The sequence below is a fragment of the Ammodytes marinus genome (genome assembly GCF_949987685.1).
Source record: "Ammodytes marinus genome assembly, chromosome: 11".
NCBI classification, from domain to species: domain Eukaryota; kingdom Metazoa; phylum Chordata; class Actinopteri; order Uranoscopiformes; family Ammodytidae; genus Ammodytes; species Ammodytes marinus.
The window spans coordinates 5,126,834-5,141,920 of NC_137215.1; the positions used below are offsets into that span (position 1 = coordinate 5,126,834).

Genomic DNA, 15,087 nt, shown 5'->3' on the forward strand with positions numbered 1-15,087 from the left:
ACACTGCAGACAATAATAATGTTTTTTTTTAAGCACAAATCTCATAATCATTCTACGCACTATTCTTCAGTTTAATGATGATATCTGCAAGTTAAATTGTTTAACCCTATTCACCTGCCGTGTTTTGCCTTAGAAGATTATTTCTGTCTGTTGCCGCTGCCTTTCTGAAACCTGATTAACTCAAAAACCCAATGCTAAAACCCTGTGCAGGTGTCGACTGATGAGGACAATGGAATCCTGCTGTACAACGGAGACAATGATCACATTGCAGTCGAGCTCTTCCAGGGTCACGTCAAAGTCAGCTACGACCCGGGCAGCCAGCCGGGACACGCCATCTACAGGTAAAGGGGGCCATGGGAACATTAAAGCTATAGTGTGTAACTTCTATCGCCCCCAAAGTAATTACGACGACACTGACATCTACATGAGGTTAGACTTCGGTGATGGCACATGGATTTTATACCTTCTTCTGTACGTTCAGGTTTTTTCCTAACAGAAGAATCAACAACTGAAATTAAAGCTATAGTGGGTAACTTATGTCACCCCCCCCCCCTCCCATGAGGAATTTTGAGTAATTTAAAAAAAACGCTGTCCTAGCATCTAGGTAAGCTTAGGGTGATGGCCCATGTTTTTTTTTATTACTTCTGCTATACATCCAGGTATTTTTCTGAGCAATACAATCAACAACTGACAACGTTTCTTGGGTGCTTCCTTTGTTTTTTTTTTAGCTCCTGTCAGCCGATTCCCATTGAAACTGTGGCATTTACATTTTAAATTATTATCTAACATCTGATCTCTCTGTGTGTTCCTTCTCCCAGCACTGAGACCATAAACGACGGCCAGTTCCACACGGTGGAGCTGGTGACGTTCGATCAGATGGTCAACCTGTCGATAGACGGGGGTCTGCCCACCACCATGGACAGCTTTGGGGCGGTGCGGCCTCTCAACCGGGAGGCTCCGCTATACGTGGGGGGTAGGGGCCCTCAACAGAACACCTCTCCCTCCTCCTCCTCCTCGGCTGCAGGCACTCTATACTACTACACTACTGTCACCCCCCCCCCCCCCTCCCCTTCTCGCTCTGTTACCACCGCAACCAGACCCCCCCCCCCTCCCCGAAACCATGCAACCCCTTCAACCTTCAACCTTCAACCTTCCACCAAAAAAAACTCTATTCATACCCTGCCTTCCAATACCCATACTTCCCTTCTGTTTAGTATGCCAGAAAAGGATTTAGGATGTCCCAATACATGCAAGTTAATTGTAGTATGCTGAAAATACATAAATGCCCCACTAACTCCAATTGCAATTTGGAGTATTCGTCTTTATTATCTTGACATTTCTCGACACAATTAGAAAAAAATCTTCCTCATCTGATTTTGTTTCTCTCTCCTGTGGCCCTAAAACTCTTCTGTACTTTAGTATGTAGTGTAGTAAAAAGACTAAAACTCTTCTGTACTTTAGTATGTAGTGTAGTAAAAAGAAAGAGTATGTGATCTGGAACGCAGGGCCTATTCTGAGTGTTCACCCATATTCATCCTCTCTGTCAGTCAAGACTGTGTTCAGTAGGGGCCACGCCATAATTCATTCAATGCGTTTATATGCATAGACCTCCCAATACGTAAACTATGTATGTGTGTGTATCCATGTGTGTATGCCACATATGGGTATTGGCATAGGTATCTGTATATGTATGAATACTACCACACTAGATTACTAAACTAAATTTAATAGTTTTACCTCCTAAAGGTAAAGTATATAAAATAAGACCTCCCAACACGCCATATGCACACAGTTGAAATTGATATATAACCATAGATGGTATATAACCCTTACGGATAAAACAAAACTGTCAAAAAAATCAAAGATCAAAACCTATTGTGAACATTTTAAATACACCCCTTTATAACATACTAGATTGTTTAGTGTGCACACTCCGCCCTCTAGTGATCACTATGGGAACTACCAGACACAGTCTTCACTGCAGATGTTTTGTGTTTGCATGGGCTTGCACAGAACGCTGCTGTTTTTATCTGTAATGTGTCTCAGACTCTCAGCCACTCCTGACATTCACAAAATGTAGCATTGAAACATAGAACATGTAGCCAATTAATTACGAAAAATAAAAATAAATAAAGCCCTTCTTACATTTGTTGTTATGCAGACCTACTTTTGGGGTTCACATCACCGTTTGGTCAGGAGTGGCTCAGAATGTGTGAGGTTTATATCAGTCCAGTGTTGTGTTGTGTTGTGTTGTGTTGTGTTGTGTTGTGTTGTGTTGTGTTGTGTTGTGTTGTGTTGTCTATTGTCTTTCATTTATACAAAACTATACGAGACATTTTTCCATACTTTATGTATTTCGAAAATGATGTGACTTGTGGTGCAAATGCAAGAAAATATCAAAGTCGATTTGTGAAAAACAGCTGCTTATATTAAAGGTGGAGTCAGTGATTCTGGAGAACGCTTGTTGTCAGAATAACGTTTTTTTTTGTCAAAATCAGTGAATATTTGTGAATGAATGAATTGAGATATTTACAGATTTTGTCAATAAGTGATTTAGACAAACAAGTGTTCTCCAGAATCACTGACTCCACCTTTAAATTAGACCAACTGTAAATGCACTGCTTGTACACACCTGATTGAATCCCCCCTTCCTTCATTAAACTCATACCAGCCCTTTGTTAGATGTCTGTGTGTGCTCCACTATCAATGCCTCCACCTATATAACCATCATCTCTTCTCTCTCCTCCAATAGGCATGCCCGTGGACATGCATTCATTCCGTCTATGGCAGATCCAAAATGGTTCCAGTTTCCACGGTTGCATTCAAAACCTGTATATTAACAACGAGCTCCAGGATTTCACCAAGACCCAGATGAAGCCGGGCGTTGTCCCAGGCTGCGAGCCCTGTAAGAAGATCTACTGTATCCATGGTATCTGTCAGCCGGACGGAGCCATGGGGCCCGTGTGCCACTGTGGACCGGGCTGGAGCGGGCCGCACTGTGACCAGCCCGCAGCCAACCCATGTCAGGGCAGCAAGTGAGTCTGAATCCATTTATATATGTGTTTTACTGTCTTGTATTTTGTTTTGATTTTCATAGAGTGTTTTGTATTGTTTTAAATTTACGTAGCCTGTGTGTGTGTGTGTGTGTGTGTGTGTGTGTGTGTGTGTGTGTGTGTGTGTGTGTCAGTGTGTGTGTGTGTGTGTGTGTGTGTGTGTGTGTGTTTTGTATCCTAATATGAAAATGTATTTTGGGTGTGGTTTCTATATAAGCCTGTACAGGTTTCTGCCACATCCACACATGTAATTTATTTTTCTACAAAGTGTTTGTATGTGAAATAATACTAAACTAAACTAAGTCAGAAAATAGAGATCACATTGTTCTTTAATTTCCTTTTGTGAAAACGAAAATCAAATGACCAAAAAGAAAAAGCACACTCATTCAAAGCTGCATTTACCTTATCCAGCTTCTTGAACCTTCAAATGAATGTATTTATTCACTGTTTGCGTCTCACCAGGTGCGTCCATGGAAAGTGCATTCCCTTTTTACAACATATTACTGTCCAACGTTTTTACAGAACTGATTTTGGATAAAGTTTTTTTTCCCTTTGACACATGTTCTATCCTGAGTACAGGTCGGGAACCTTTTTTAAAGCTGCATTGACCTTATACTGTTTATCGAAACTTCATCTTCCTTGATTAATTTATATGTATGTTTGTAATGTAAATTGTTCAAAGCTGCATATCCCTTGTCCCTTAAACTCCAACTTCATTGATGTATTCACCGTTTGCCTCCCACTAGGTGCGTCCATGGAAAGTGCATCCCCCTGGACCCCCAGTCTTACCGCTGTGAGTGTGTGGAGGGTTACCGCGGCGCCCTGTGCAACCAGCAGGGGGAGCTCTTCAACCCCTGCAGACGCCTCACCTGCAAACACGGGCGCTGCCAGATCTCTGAGACGGGAGACGCATACTGCCACTGTGAGAGCGGCTACACTGGGGACCTCTGTGACGCAGGTGGGTTTGGATCTATGTTGTTGTATATCTATGTCTCTGTTATATCTATAGCATAATGGCCACGTGCATTAGTTATGCATTACCCTAGGTAATAACTTATAAAAAAATATGTATGTATTAGCCTAGTTATTGCATAACTATGTAGTAGTTACTATTTTTTTTTAAACCGATGTAGTAGGTAATGCAATAATATGTAGTAGTTACTCAAAAATATGTAGTAGTTACTCAAAACCCTATGTAGAAGAGGATAATGCATAACTATGTAGATGATGTGAAAGAGATAATTGTGTATTGTGTGGAATTGTCCGAAAGAATAATAATAAAAATTAAAAAAAAAAAAAAAGTGAAGTAGGTAATGCATAACTATGTCGTAGTTACAAATAAATAAAACTGGTTCTTTTCATTTTCTTCTCTTGATTGTATTTGCTGTTTTCTATTTCTCTGTTGTTGTTCTTAATCTCTGTGAGGCACTTTGAGCTACTTTTGTATGAGAAGCGCGATATGAATACAAATGGATTGATTGATTGATTGATTGATTGATTGATTGATTGATTGATTGATTGATTGATTGATTGATTGATTGACTGACTGACTGACTAATGTAAACCTATCTATTTCCCCCCCCTCCCCCCCCCTAGAGTCTGAGTGTCGAGGGGACCCGGTGAGAGACTACTACCAGGTGCAGCGCGGCTACTCCATCTGCCAGACCACGCGGCAGGTGTCCTGGGTGGACTGCAGCGGGGTGTGTGACGCCGGGGCCTGTTGCGCCAGCCAGAGGATGAAACGCAGGAAATACACCTTCCAATGCAGCGACGGGACCTCCTTCACCGAGGAGGTCGAGAAGACCATCAAGTGTGGCTGCGTGGGCTGTAGCATGTAGCGCCCATTAGCTCACAACTCACCGCCGCCCCACTGCCGCCAAGCAGAAGATAGAAAGAGAGGAGGAAGAGAGAGAGAGAGAGAGAGAGGACTGGAGAAAAGCGAGGGATAGAAGGAAAGAGAGAGAGTATAAAGAATATATGTAAAAACCTCTATCTATATATTATGGACAACAATGTTTGTAAAAAAAATAGGACATTTTTACTCCCCGTCCAAAGGGTGTGTGACCTACACAGTAACAGAGAAACCAACAACAATGTAGTGAAGTGATGACAACAACAACGGCAATAGAAACACATTGTATCTGATTGTGCAACATTGTTCCCCAGGGAGGGGGGGTCCAGGGGGTTCACACGGTGTTCCATTCAAGAGTGAGAGAGAGAGGCATCCCTCCGAACCCAAAATGACCCCCAAAGTGTGGATTCCCCCGTCCCATCTGCAAAGGCCCTCTGTCAGCCTAGCCACTATCTATCTATCTATCTATATATCTACCATCTTTCATTCTCGTTGAGACAGTGGGGGGTCTAGCCACGGTGAAGAATGGCACAAGAAAGACAAAAAGAGAGAAAGACAGAGGGATGAGAAGAGGAGGAGGAGAAGAAAGCAAGGACCGTTTGACTTGGCAAAGCTATCTTGAGTTGAGCTTGGCTGGGTTACCTGGGTTACCTGGGGCTGCTGGATAATATGGTTTGGGTTGAGTTGAAAAAAAAGTTGTTGTTGGTTCGCTGTAGCTAATTTCTATGCTAGGATACAGTTATCCATCCATCCATCTATCTATCCATCCATCCATCCATGCACAATGTACAAGTGAACACAGAGAAGGTACAAAGGGGGTTAGAGTGAGTGGCACATAATCCAGTGCGGATGTCATTTTTCGAAAAAGGCCAAAGTGGTCAAACTGGTCGGTGACAGTAGTTTGCTGTTTTAAGGTGCCGTAACTACATACGAACTCCATCCAACTAGAGACTGCACTGACTGGCAGCACTGAACGCGACGGTTCATACACACACACACACACACACACACACACACACACACACACACACACACACACACACACACACACACACAGACACCTCTCTGAAGTACGCGATCACACACATCATGCATGGCACACACACACACATTAACACAACTGTCTCAACTGCTTGTTTAAGTGAACGGGGCTTTTGTGTTTGTGTGGTTGCAACTATCTATTCTAGTGTTCTATACAGCCAACCATGTCTGGCGCTGGTAATGCCCAGTAGTGGTAGTGTTAATTCTCCCAGCATACATATTGCGTCAGAGGGTAGAGGATGATTAGCATCATCCCAAACCCCCTCCTTTGAGCAGCGGGCCGCTAAGCCCCTCTGCTCCTATCGATGCCTGCAGTGTTAAACTTGTGCAAACTGTTGCATGTGTTGGAGAAAGCGTTTGCCAATAAATATGTAGAGCTTCTTAATATCCTTCTAAATGTTGTTACGAAAAGGTTTTGCCGAAATATTTTTTTTCCTCGTATTGATTTTGTTTTTGTTATATATTTTTTTGTTATATTTTATCTCATGGTGTAACCTAACTCCTTTAGCCTCCCCCTCCCCCTCTCTTCTCCCCCCTCCCTCCTCCCCCCTCCCCACTCCCCCTACCCAACAACCCTTTATATAGAAATGCCTAACAGATTCTAATATATATATATTTGTATTTCATTTTGGTATAGTATTTTTCTATGTTAAAGAGTAAGTCTGTTTCTGGAAGCTTTTGGGGACCGGTGGAAAGGCATTCAGTTGGTTCCCTTTGGTGTTTTTATTTGTTGATTTTTTATTTTATTTTTTGCGCCAACAAGGTTATTAATTAATTACGTAAAAGAATTTGGCCAAAAACAAAACGCATCAGCTGGTTTTTGGCCATTGTGGTATATAGAGGAGGCAGTATTGGTTCTAGAAAAATATGTTTAATATTGTATATGTTGTTGTCTTCCATGTGAATATTACATCTAATTCATGAGAGTCTGTGCTTGTTTTTTTTTTCTTGTTTTTTTTGTTTTTTTTATCTTAAGGCGTTTTCCTGTAGAAAGTTGAAGAAAGGCTTTCTGAATATTTTCAAATTTTTTCAAAAAGGTAACATAATGAATTAAAAATAAAAAAAAATTGCATAAAAAAAAAAAATCTGTAAGGTATTTGTAACATCACTTTTAAATAGCGACAGTTACGACAGTGTTTATTTTCCCTCCTCCCCTCCGGCTCACGACATTCCTCATTTTGCTGCAATGGGTCGGAGAGGGTCAACACAGACGTCCCCCCCTTTCAAAATAATGTACCTTGTAATTACCATACCACACTTAAAAAGGCTTCTGATTGTTTGTTCATGTTCATTTTGTTGAAGTAAGTGCTCCGTTGTGTTGCTACCATTTTAATTTGAAAGAGATATTGGCCATTGGTGGTGTTGTTGTTGTTTTTTTTTAAATTTTATTTCAGTTTAACAAAGTTCAAAATAGTCAAGCTCAACTGACCATATAGCTGCTTGTCAAGCCAGAAGAACAATATGGATGAAGTTGCTTCTATGGACTAATGATCAAAGTTAAAAAGGTATCTCATCCCAAAATCTGTTTTGTATTAGGCAACTGTGTGAAGAATTAAGAAATGCCTAAAACTACTGACGGACATTTTAACGGTTGTCAGTGAGTTCTGACCACACACACACACACACACACACACACACACACACACACACACATACACACACACGCACACAGACAAAGACAGACACACATACACACACACAGACACAGACACAGACAGACACACATACACACACACACACTCAAAAAAACAAAGAAGCGGTGCCAATTAACGTCGAAACACAACAGTCATACCTGAATGTATAAATGTGTATAGATAAATATGACCTATGCTTATTCATGAAGTGGTAACTTTTAGCTGTTATTTAGTTTCCCATGTAAGATAATAGAAACATCACATACTGTTCAATAAAGGGACAGTCCCATCAGGACGGCTTGCTATTGCTAAAGGCATTGTTCTACCCTGCACAGTGGGATTGTGTTTGATCCCAATTGTTTTTGCGCTGAATCTTAAATGTTTAAAAGTCTCTTTATATTATAGTGTAAAAAGGCTGCAGATTTCAGCTTGGTACAAAGCACACAAAACGCTCATCTTCTTCGTATCGCTTTACCCATCTTGACTTTTAGTTGTACGATGCTACATGCTGTTGATGTGTTGGTGTACAATACCATTAAAAACATCTCATCATAATAATAATAATAATAATAAAGGATACTGGTGATTAAGTCACTGTAATTCTTAGGCTGTGTGTCTCGTAAAGGCGCATGTATAATAGTCCATTGTGGCTTTTTCTTTTTTCCCCTTTCCTCTGCACTCACCCGTATACTGGACTCGGTATAGTGCGATCAACTTTCTCCCCCCTGGTTAGACCTCTTAGTGGTGCTTGTGCTATATTGAGATGTGATGCTGGTGTCCGCATGGCCAGACAACACACAGATTTTTACCATCCTATGAACTATATACATAAGTATGTTATTGTAAAAAAACGACACAAATGTTTCTGTCTGTATTTAATTGGTGCAAAAAAACTTAAGAAATATCCCTGGCTGGGTTCTGTCTTCTGTTTGTTATTTTTTGTTACAGGATTTGATGGTGGGATTGAACTGAAAAAAGTCCCAATAAATGCTGAATGTATGTAGTGCCACCGACAAAATGTTTACCAAAACCTCCACTCTTTTTTCATTAATTAAACTTAAATGTGTGTGCTTTTAAAAAAGAAGTGTGTTGTCTCTTTATTCTTGTACTTTGTAACAAACACAGAAGATGATGCCTTAACATGCTCAGGGGAAAATGAATGAATGAACTTCACCATTCAAATATAACTAGACTGCATCGTGTGGTATGATCAACAGCTGCATACAAGGGGCGTATAGGTTTCGCTCCAACATTGGGCGGGACACATTATGAGCGGGGGTCTGGGGGTACCTCACCAGAAAAAATGTGTTTCAAACACTGTGCGTACATTCCATTTCAAAATGACATAGGTTACACTGTTGTTTTTTTTACTGAAAACGACATAGGTTACATGGGCAATGCATAACTATCTAGTTAAGAAAAAAGTGTGTATATTAGCCTAGGTGATGCATAACTAATGAACTATGTAGTAGTTCAAAAAAATATATATATGTATTAGCCTAGGCATTTTTTTATGTAGTAAATAAATAAATAAAATAGCCTAGGTAATAAAAAAGTTCTGACGAAAGACGCGTATTCACCTTCTTGACAATGACTCCTGTGGCCCTAAAACTCTTCTGTAGTTTAGTATGTAGTGTAGTAAACAGACTAAAACTCTTCTGTACTTTAGTATGTAGTGTAGTAAACAGACTAAAACTATTCTGTAGTTTAGTATGTAGTGTAGTAAAAAGACTAAAACTCTTCTGTAGTTTAGTATGTAGTGTAGTAAAAAGACTAAAACTCTTCTGTAGTTTAGTATGTAGTGTAGTAAACAGACTAAAACTCTTCTGTACTTTAGTATGTAGTGTAGTAAAAAGACTAAAACTCTTCTGTACTTTAGTATGTAGTGTAGTAAAAAGACAAACTCTTCTGTACTTTAGTATGTAGTGTAGTAAAAAGACTAAAACTCTTCTGTACTTTAGTATGTAGTGTAGTAAAAAGACTAAAACTCTTCTGTACTTTAGTATGTAGTGTAGTAAACAGACTAAAACTCTTCTGTACTTTAGTATGTAGTGCAGTAAACAGAAAGAGTATGTGAAATGGAACGCAGGGTTTGTTGCTGTTGATTCAAGGAACCAGCGACATCACATACAGTATATGCCTGTGGTTTGTGAGTCCACAGCAGATAATGTAAAGTTGATTACAGCACGTCCGACTCATTTTACAGCCATCGTGATTATTCTTCCGAGTCAGGATCGGAATGCTAAAATAAAAATAAACAAAAGCCCTGCGGAGTTTTGGCCTGAAGACAATGTTCTATTCTTATATCCTGGATTGTGTCTGTGGTGTATTTACAGAACCTGAGAAAATGCAGGGACCATTCTGCACAGATGTTTACAACGTATACTTACAATACCAAACATGCGTTGACATGGGACACCATAATGACACACTGAGACAGCCGTCCTATTGTGGGGGAAATGCCTTCACTCTTACTACACACACACACACACATACACACACACACACACACACACACACACACACACACACACACACACACACACACACACACACACACACACACACACACACACACACACACACACACACACACACACACACACACACACAGTTTGACTATTGTTGGTCATATTCAACGTATAACAGATTTTGTTTACTTATATAGCCACATTAGTTTGATTTGAATTGTCATTTTCTTTCTGTTTTATATGTAATACAATGCACTAGGCTTTCTAAACTGTTCACAAGCATTTTGAGGTTGATCTAGACACTATTAAAGTTGAGAATTAAAATATATGTTTTAATCTTTACAGTAAATAATGTACTGTATATATCAAGCAGTGCCCATTGAGCCAATGTATTTTAGTTTGTTTTTATATTACTTTGTTGATCTTATTGCATAAAATATTTAGTGGTCACATATATATATATATATATATATATATATATATATATATATATATATATATATATATATATATATATATATATATATATATATATATATATATATACATATATATATACATATATATATATATATATATATATATATATGTATATATATATATATGTATATATATATATATATGTATATATATATATACATACATATATATATATACATATATACATATATACATATATATATATACATATATATATATATATATATATATACATATATATATATACATATATATATACATATATATATATACATATATATATACATATATATATATATATATATATATATATATATATATATATATATATATATATATATATATATGTTGAACAGCAGAGGAGCAGTACATAAGGATGTATTCTCATATTGGTCATGTCTTAACATGTCCTAACTCTATTTCTACTTGATCAAGGATGCACTGGACCTGGGGAGCTCAGTGATTATTTATTTGTAACTAAAGAGCTCTCCCTTGTGGCAGGAAATAAAGCTGCACCACGTAACTGCAGACAGCAACATTGCACATTATCGGGAGGGCGAGCAAATGAAAAACACATCACCCATCCTAATCAAACACATACAGGTGATACTCATATTATTAGATGAAATGAATTTGAAATTGAGGCAAGAATTCATGCAAAAGGGTCCCAAACCAAGTACTGAGTACATATGGATGATTATACTTTATAAAGGGCTGACATTACTGTATTTAAAATCCCTTTTTTATTGATTTCATGTAATATTCAAATTTTCTGGGATTTCGAATCTGTTTTCATAAGCTGTAAGCCATAATAATCAAAATCATAACAAATAAAGGCTTCACATATCTCACGTTGCATGTAATGAGTCTATATGATATATTAGTTTCACATTTTAAGTTGAATTACTGAAATAAATGAACTTTTGCACAATATTCTAATTTTTCGAGTTTCACCTGTATCTTGACTATACAAATATACAAATTTAGAAGGCAGCTTTTACTCACACCACACTTAAAGTTATACTTTCTGTACTTAAATAGTATATTTGTCTACAACTGTATTTTATTCTACAGTATTGTATACTTGCATATGACTACATACCACTTAAACACATATTTTGACATTACAAAATAAATTATGATGAATACAGAAGGCAGCGTTTACTCACACTTTAAGTTAAACTTATTGCTCCCCCTTGTGGCTGTCAATAGAATAACATCATGTAACAAAAATCACTCCTACAAAAACAAATGTCTCATGGCTCACATATGGCTAAACCCTACTAAAACATGTTTTGACATTGCAAATCGTTAGCCTCATAGCATAATTGCCTAAATCATATTTACTCTACTCTACATCTACTCTATTCTACATCTACTCTATTCTACATCTACTTTACCCTACCCTATAACCCTTAAAATATGTCTTAGGCAATTGTGCTATTAGGCTAACGAAAAGTAGATGTAGAGTAGAGTAGATGTAGAATACAGTAGGCTAGATGTAGAGTACAAGTAGAGTAGAGTATATGTTTTAGGCAATTATGCTATGAGGCTAACGAAATACAACAATATTAATATAGAAGGAAGCTTGTACTCACACAACACTTTAAGTTATACTTTTTGTACTTAAACATGGTATATGTGTCTAATACTGTATTCTATTCTACAGTATTTTATAATATTGTTTTCTTATATTTGAATTTTTTCCACAATTATTTTCTAGATTCTCTTTTTCACTTGCAAGAAAGAGCCATACGACACATACATGGTAATGCCCAGTAGTGGTAGTGTTAATTCTCCCAGCATACATTGCGTCAGAGGGTAGAGGATGATTAGCATTATCCCAAACCCCCTCCTTTGAGCAGCAGGCCGCTAAGCCCCTCTGCTCCTATCGATGCCTGCAGTATTAAACTTGTGCAAACTGTTGCATGTGTTGGAGAAAGCATTTGCCAATAAATATGTAGAGCTTCTTAATATCCTTCTAAATGTTATTACGAAAAGGTTTTGCCGAAATAATTTTTTTTCTGTTTATTTTTTTCCTCATATTGATTTATTTTTTTTGTGTCATGGTGTAAGCTAACTGCTTTAGCCACTTTGGGAACTGGGCTGCAGGGCAGTATTCCAACATGATAACGACCCCAAACACACCTCCAAGATGACCACTGCCTTGCTAAAGAAGCTGAGGGTGAAGGTGATGGACTGGCCAAGCATGTCTCCAGACCTAAACCCTATTGAGCATCTTTGGGGCTTCTTAAAACGGAAGGTAGAGGAGCGCAAGGTCTCCAATATCCACCAGCTCCTTGATGTCGTCATGAATGGGTGGAAGAGGGTTCCAGTGGCAACCTGTGAAGCTCTGGTGAACTCCATGCCCAAGAGGGTTAAGGCAGTGCTGGGAAATAATGGTGGCCCCACAAAATATTGACACTTTGGGCCCAATTTGGACATTTTCACTTAGGGGTGTACTCACTTTTGTTGCCATCACTTTAGACATTAATGGTTGTGTGTTGAGTTATTTTGAGGGGACAGTAAATGTACACTGATATTCAAGCTGTACACTGACTACTTAACATTGTATCAAAGTGTCATTTATTCAGTGTTGTCCTATGAAAAGATATAATGAAAAAGTTGAAGAAATGTGATATACTCTGTATTTTAAATAACATTAAAACATTGGAACAAATAAAGCCAAGAAACCACCAAAGGGTAAAATTCAAATAACTTTATATCAACTCCAGCAAAAATACAAAGTCCTCAACATAAAGTATGTATCATTCTTGGGATTACCACAAATAAAGCAGTTTTCTTTCTTTCTTTCTTTCTAAATATACAAAATCAAAATCTTTAAATAGCAACTGTAAAGAATAAACAATGTTCAAGTCAGGTATTTGGTGGGCTGTTTTGACATTAGCTCGTTTGCCTACAATGGAGTTCTTAAATAACAATAATAAAAAAAAAAACATGAGAAACATGTTTAGCATTTTACGGATGATTTACCCTTATTAATAAAGATAATAACACTGCGCTAAAATTGGATTTCTTTGACAACACACTAATGTGAAGTTACTATTGTGGAAGTAAAGAAACTTCACATTTTGAGAACATCTGCCCAACAGTCAATGACAATACAAAAATATCAATAATAATAATAATAATAAAACTGCAACATATGGGATACACGACTTAGAAGTGTGGCTAGACTACGCCCCCAAAAAAAACGTTCTTATCCAACTTGTGACAACCCCAGGGTAGGAACTAGGAACGTTTCACCCTGACATGTGCCATTAATGCTAAAGACGCCACACACAAAATATACAGACTTTTCAGGCCTTTGCCGTTTGTTTTTAGAAATATAGTTCATAGAAGTTTGCATACACAGTCTTAGCTCTAAGATCAAGGGGGGGGGGCATAAATATAGCTCTGGGTTTTCAGTTCGATAGGGGAATGGCAACAACTCAAATGCAAAGAGTGCCGAAACTGTCTCCACTGTAACAAGATTGCAGACATGCAGGTAAAATACTCTAAGTGAAGTCACTATTATGAGCAGAGAACGAGTGAAGTCACTATTATGAGCAGAGAACGAGTGAAGTCACTATTATGAGCAGAGAACGACGGGTAAACAGTGATGAAAACTAACCCAAATCAAAACTTTTGTCATGACACATACAGAGCACACCTGGGTCTTTGAAAAATCCAGACTGGGGTTTTTTTCTTAAAAATATAATACAACAATAAAAAGGAACTATTTAACGTTAATGCTCTGGGAAGATGGGCATATGAAAATAAACCGGGTAAGAGTTAAAAGAAAAAAGAAATCTGAATTCCTCAGTTAAAATTTTAAAAAAAAATTACAAACGAGGCACTATACTGTGTGGAACGGAAACTATTTGCACACACACACTCAGCAAATTCATGCCGACTGCCTCTTCAAGAAACTGTAAGCTGTTTTTAACTCAAGGACAGGATTTTTCACATTTTTAAACATTCTAGTACTTTACACTTCATAAATAAGGCACCTGGTCACAACAGTCACATATTCACAACGTTGCGATTGGAAGACAGGCTGGAGATTACAAGCTGCCTATTGACTCAAAGGGTTAATATTTGAATTCAAAAGCAAACCTCCCTTCTTTATAGCAAGCTCTCTGCAGTGCATGCTATAAACTAAAACAGTGCTCGGATACAGAATATGAAAACGGGAACAAAAACCAAATTTATTAAATGTCACCTTGATTACAGCTTGACGTGTCTAAATCTTAAAGGCCTACTTCACCGGTTTGAATATGAAGGTGTATTGAAGTCTGAGATCCTATGTAATATAAATGTGCAATTTTTTTTTAAATCGGTTCATCCTAGCCTGAGATAAGGCAGAAAGAGTGTTTTTTTAACCCTATATTTCTCTTTCTCGTGACATCACAGAAAAAGAAATATAGGGTTAAAAAAAAAAACTTACTTTGTAAATATTACTGTGATTTCTCTTACTGTGACATCACAGTAATATTTACAAAGTACGTTTTTTTTAACCCTATATTTCTCTTTCTGTGATGTCACGAGAAAGA

General features: G+C 37.8%; 1 protein-coding gene across 1 annotated transcript in view; it reads left to right on the forward strand.

Annotated features, from left to right (window-relative positions):
• slit1a (slit homolog 1a) overlaps positions 1-7,635 on the forward strand; it is a gene marked incomplete at its 5' end in the record, with an annotated part of 168,185 nt that extends 160,550 nt beyond the window's left edge. Inside the window, 5 exons of the mRNA XM_080036838.1 lie at positions 211-341; positions 819-1,024; positions 2,753-3,035; positions 3,800-4,011; positions 4,650-7,635. Of these exons, the coding sequence (XP_079892964.1) occupies positions 211-341; positions 819-1,024; positions 2,753-3,035; positions 3,800-4,011; positions 4,650-4,891 (1,074 nt within the window). The 3' untranslated portion in view covers positions 4,892-7,635. The remainder of the gene's footprint in view (positions 1-210; positions 342-818; positions 1,025-2,752; positions 3,036-3,799; positions 4,012-4,649) is intronic.
• Between the last annotated feature and the right edge of the window lie 7,452 nt (positions 7,636-15,087).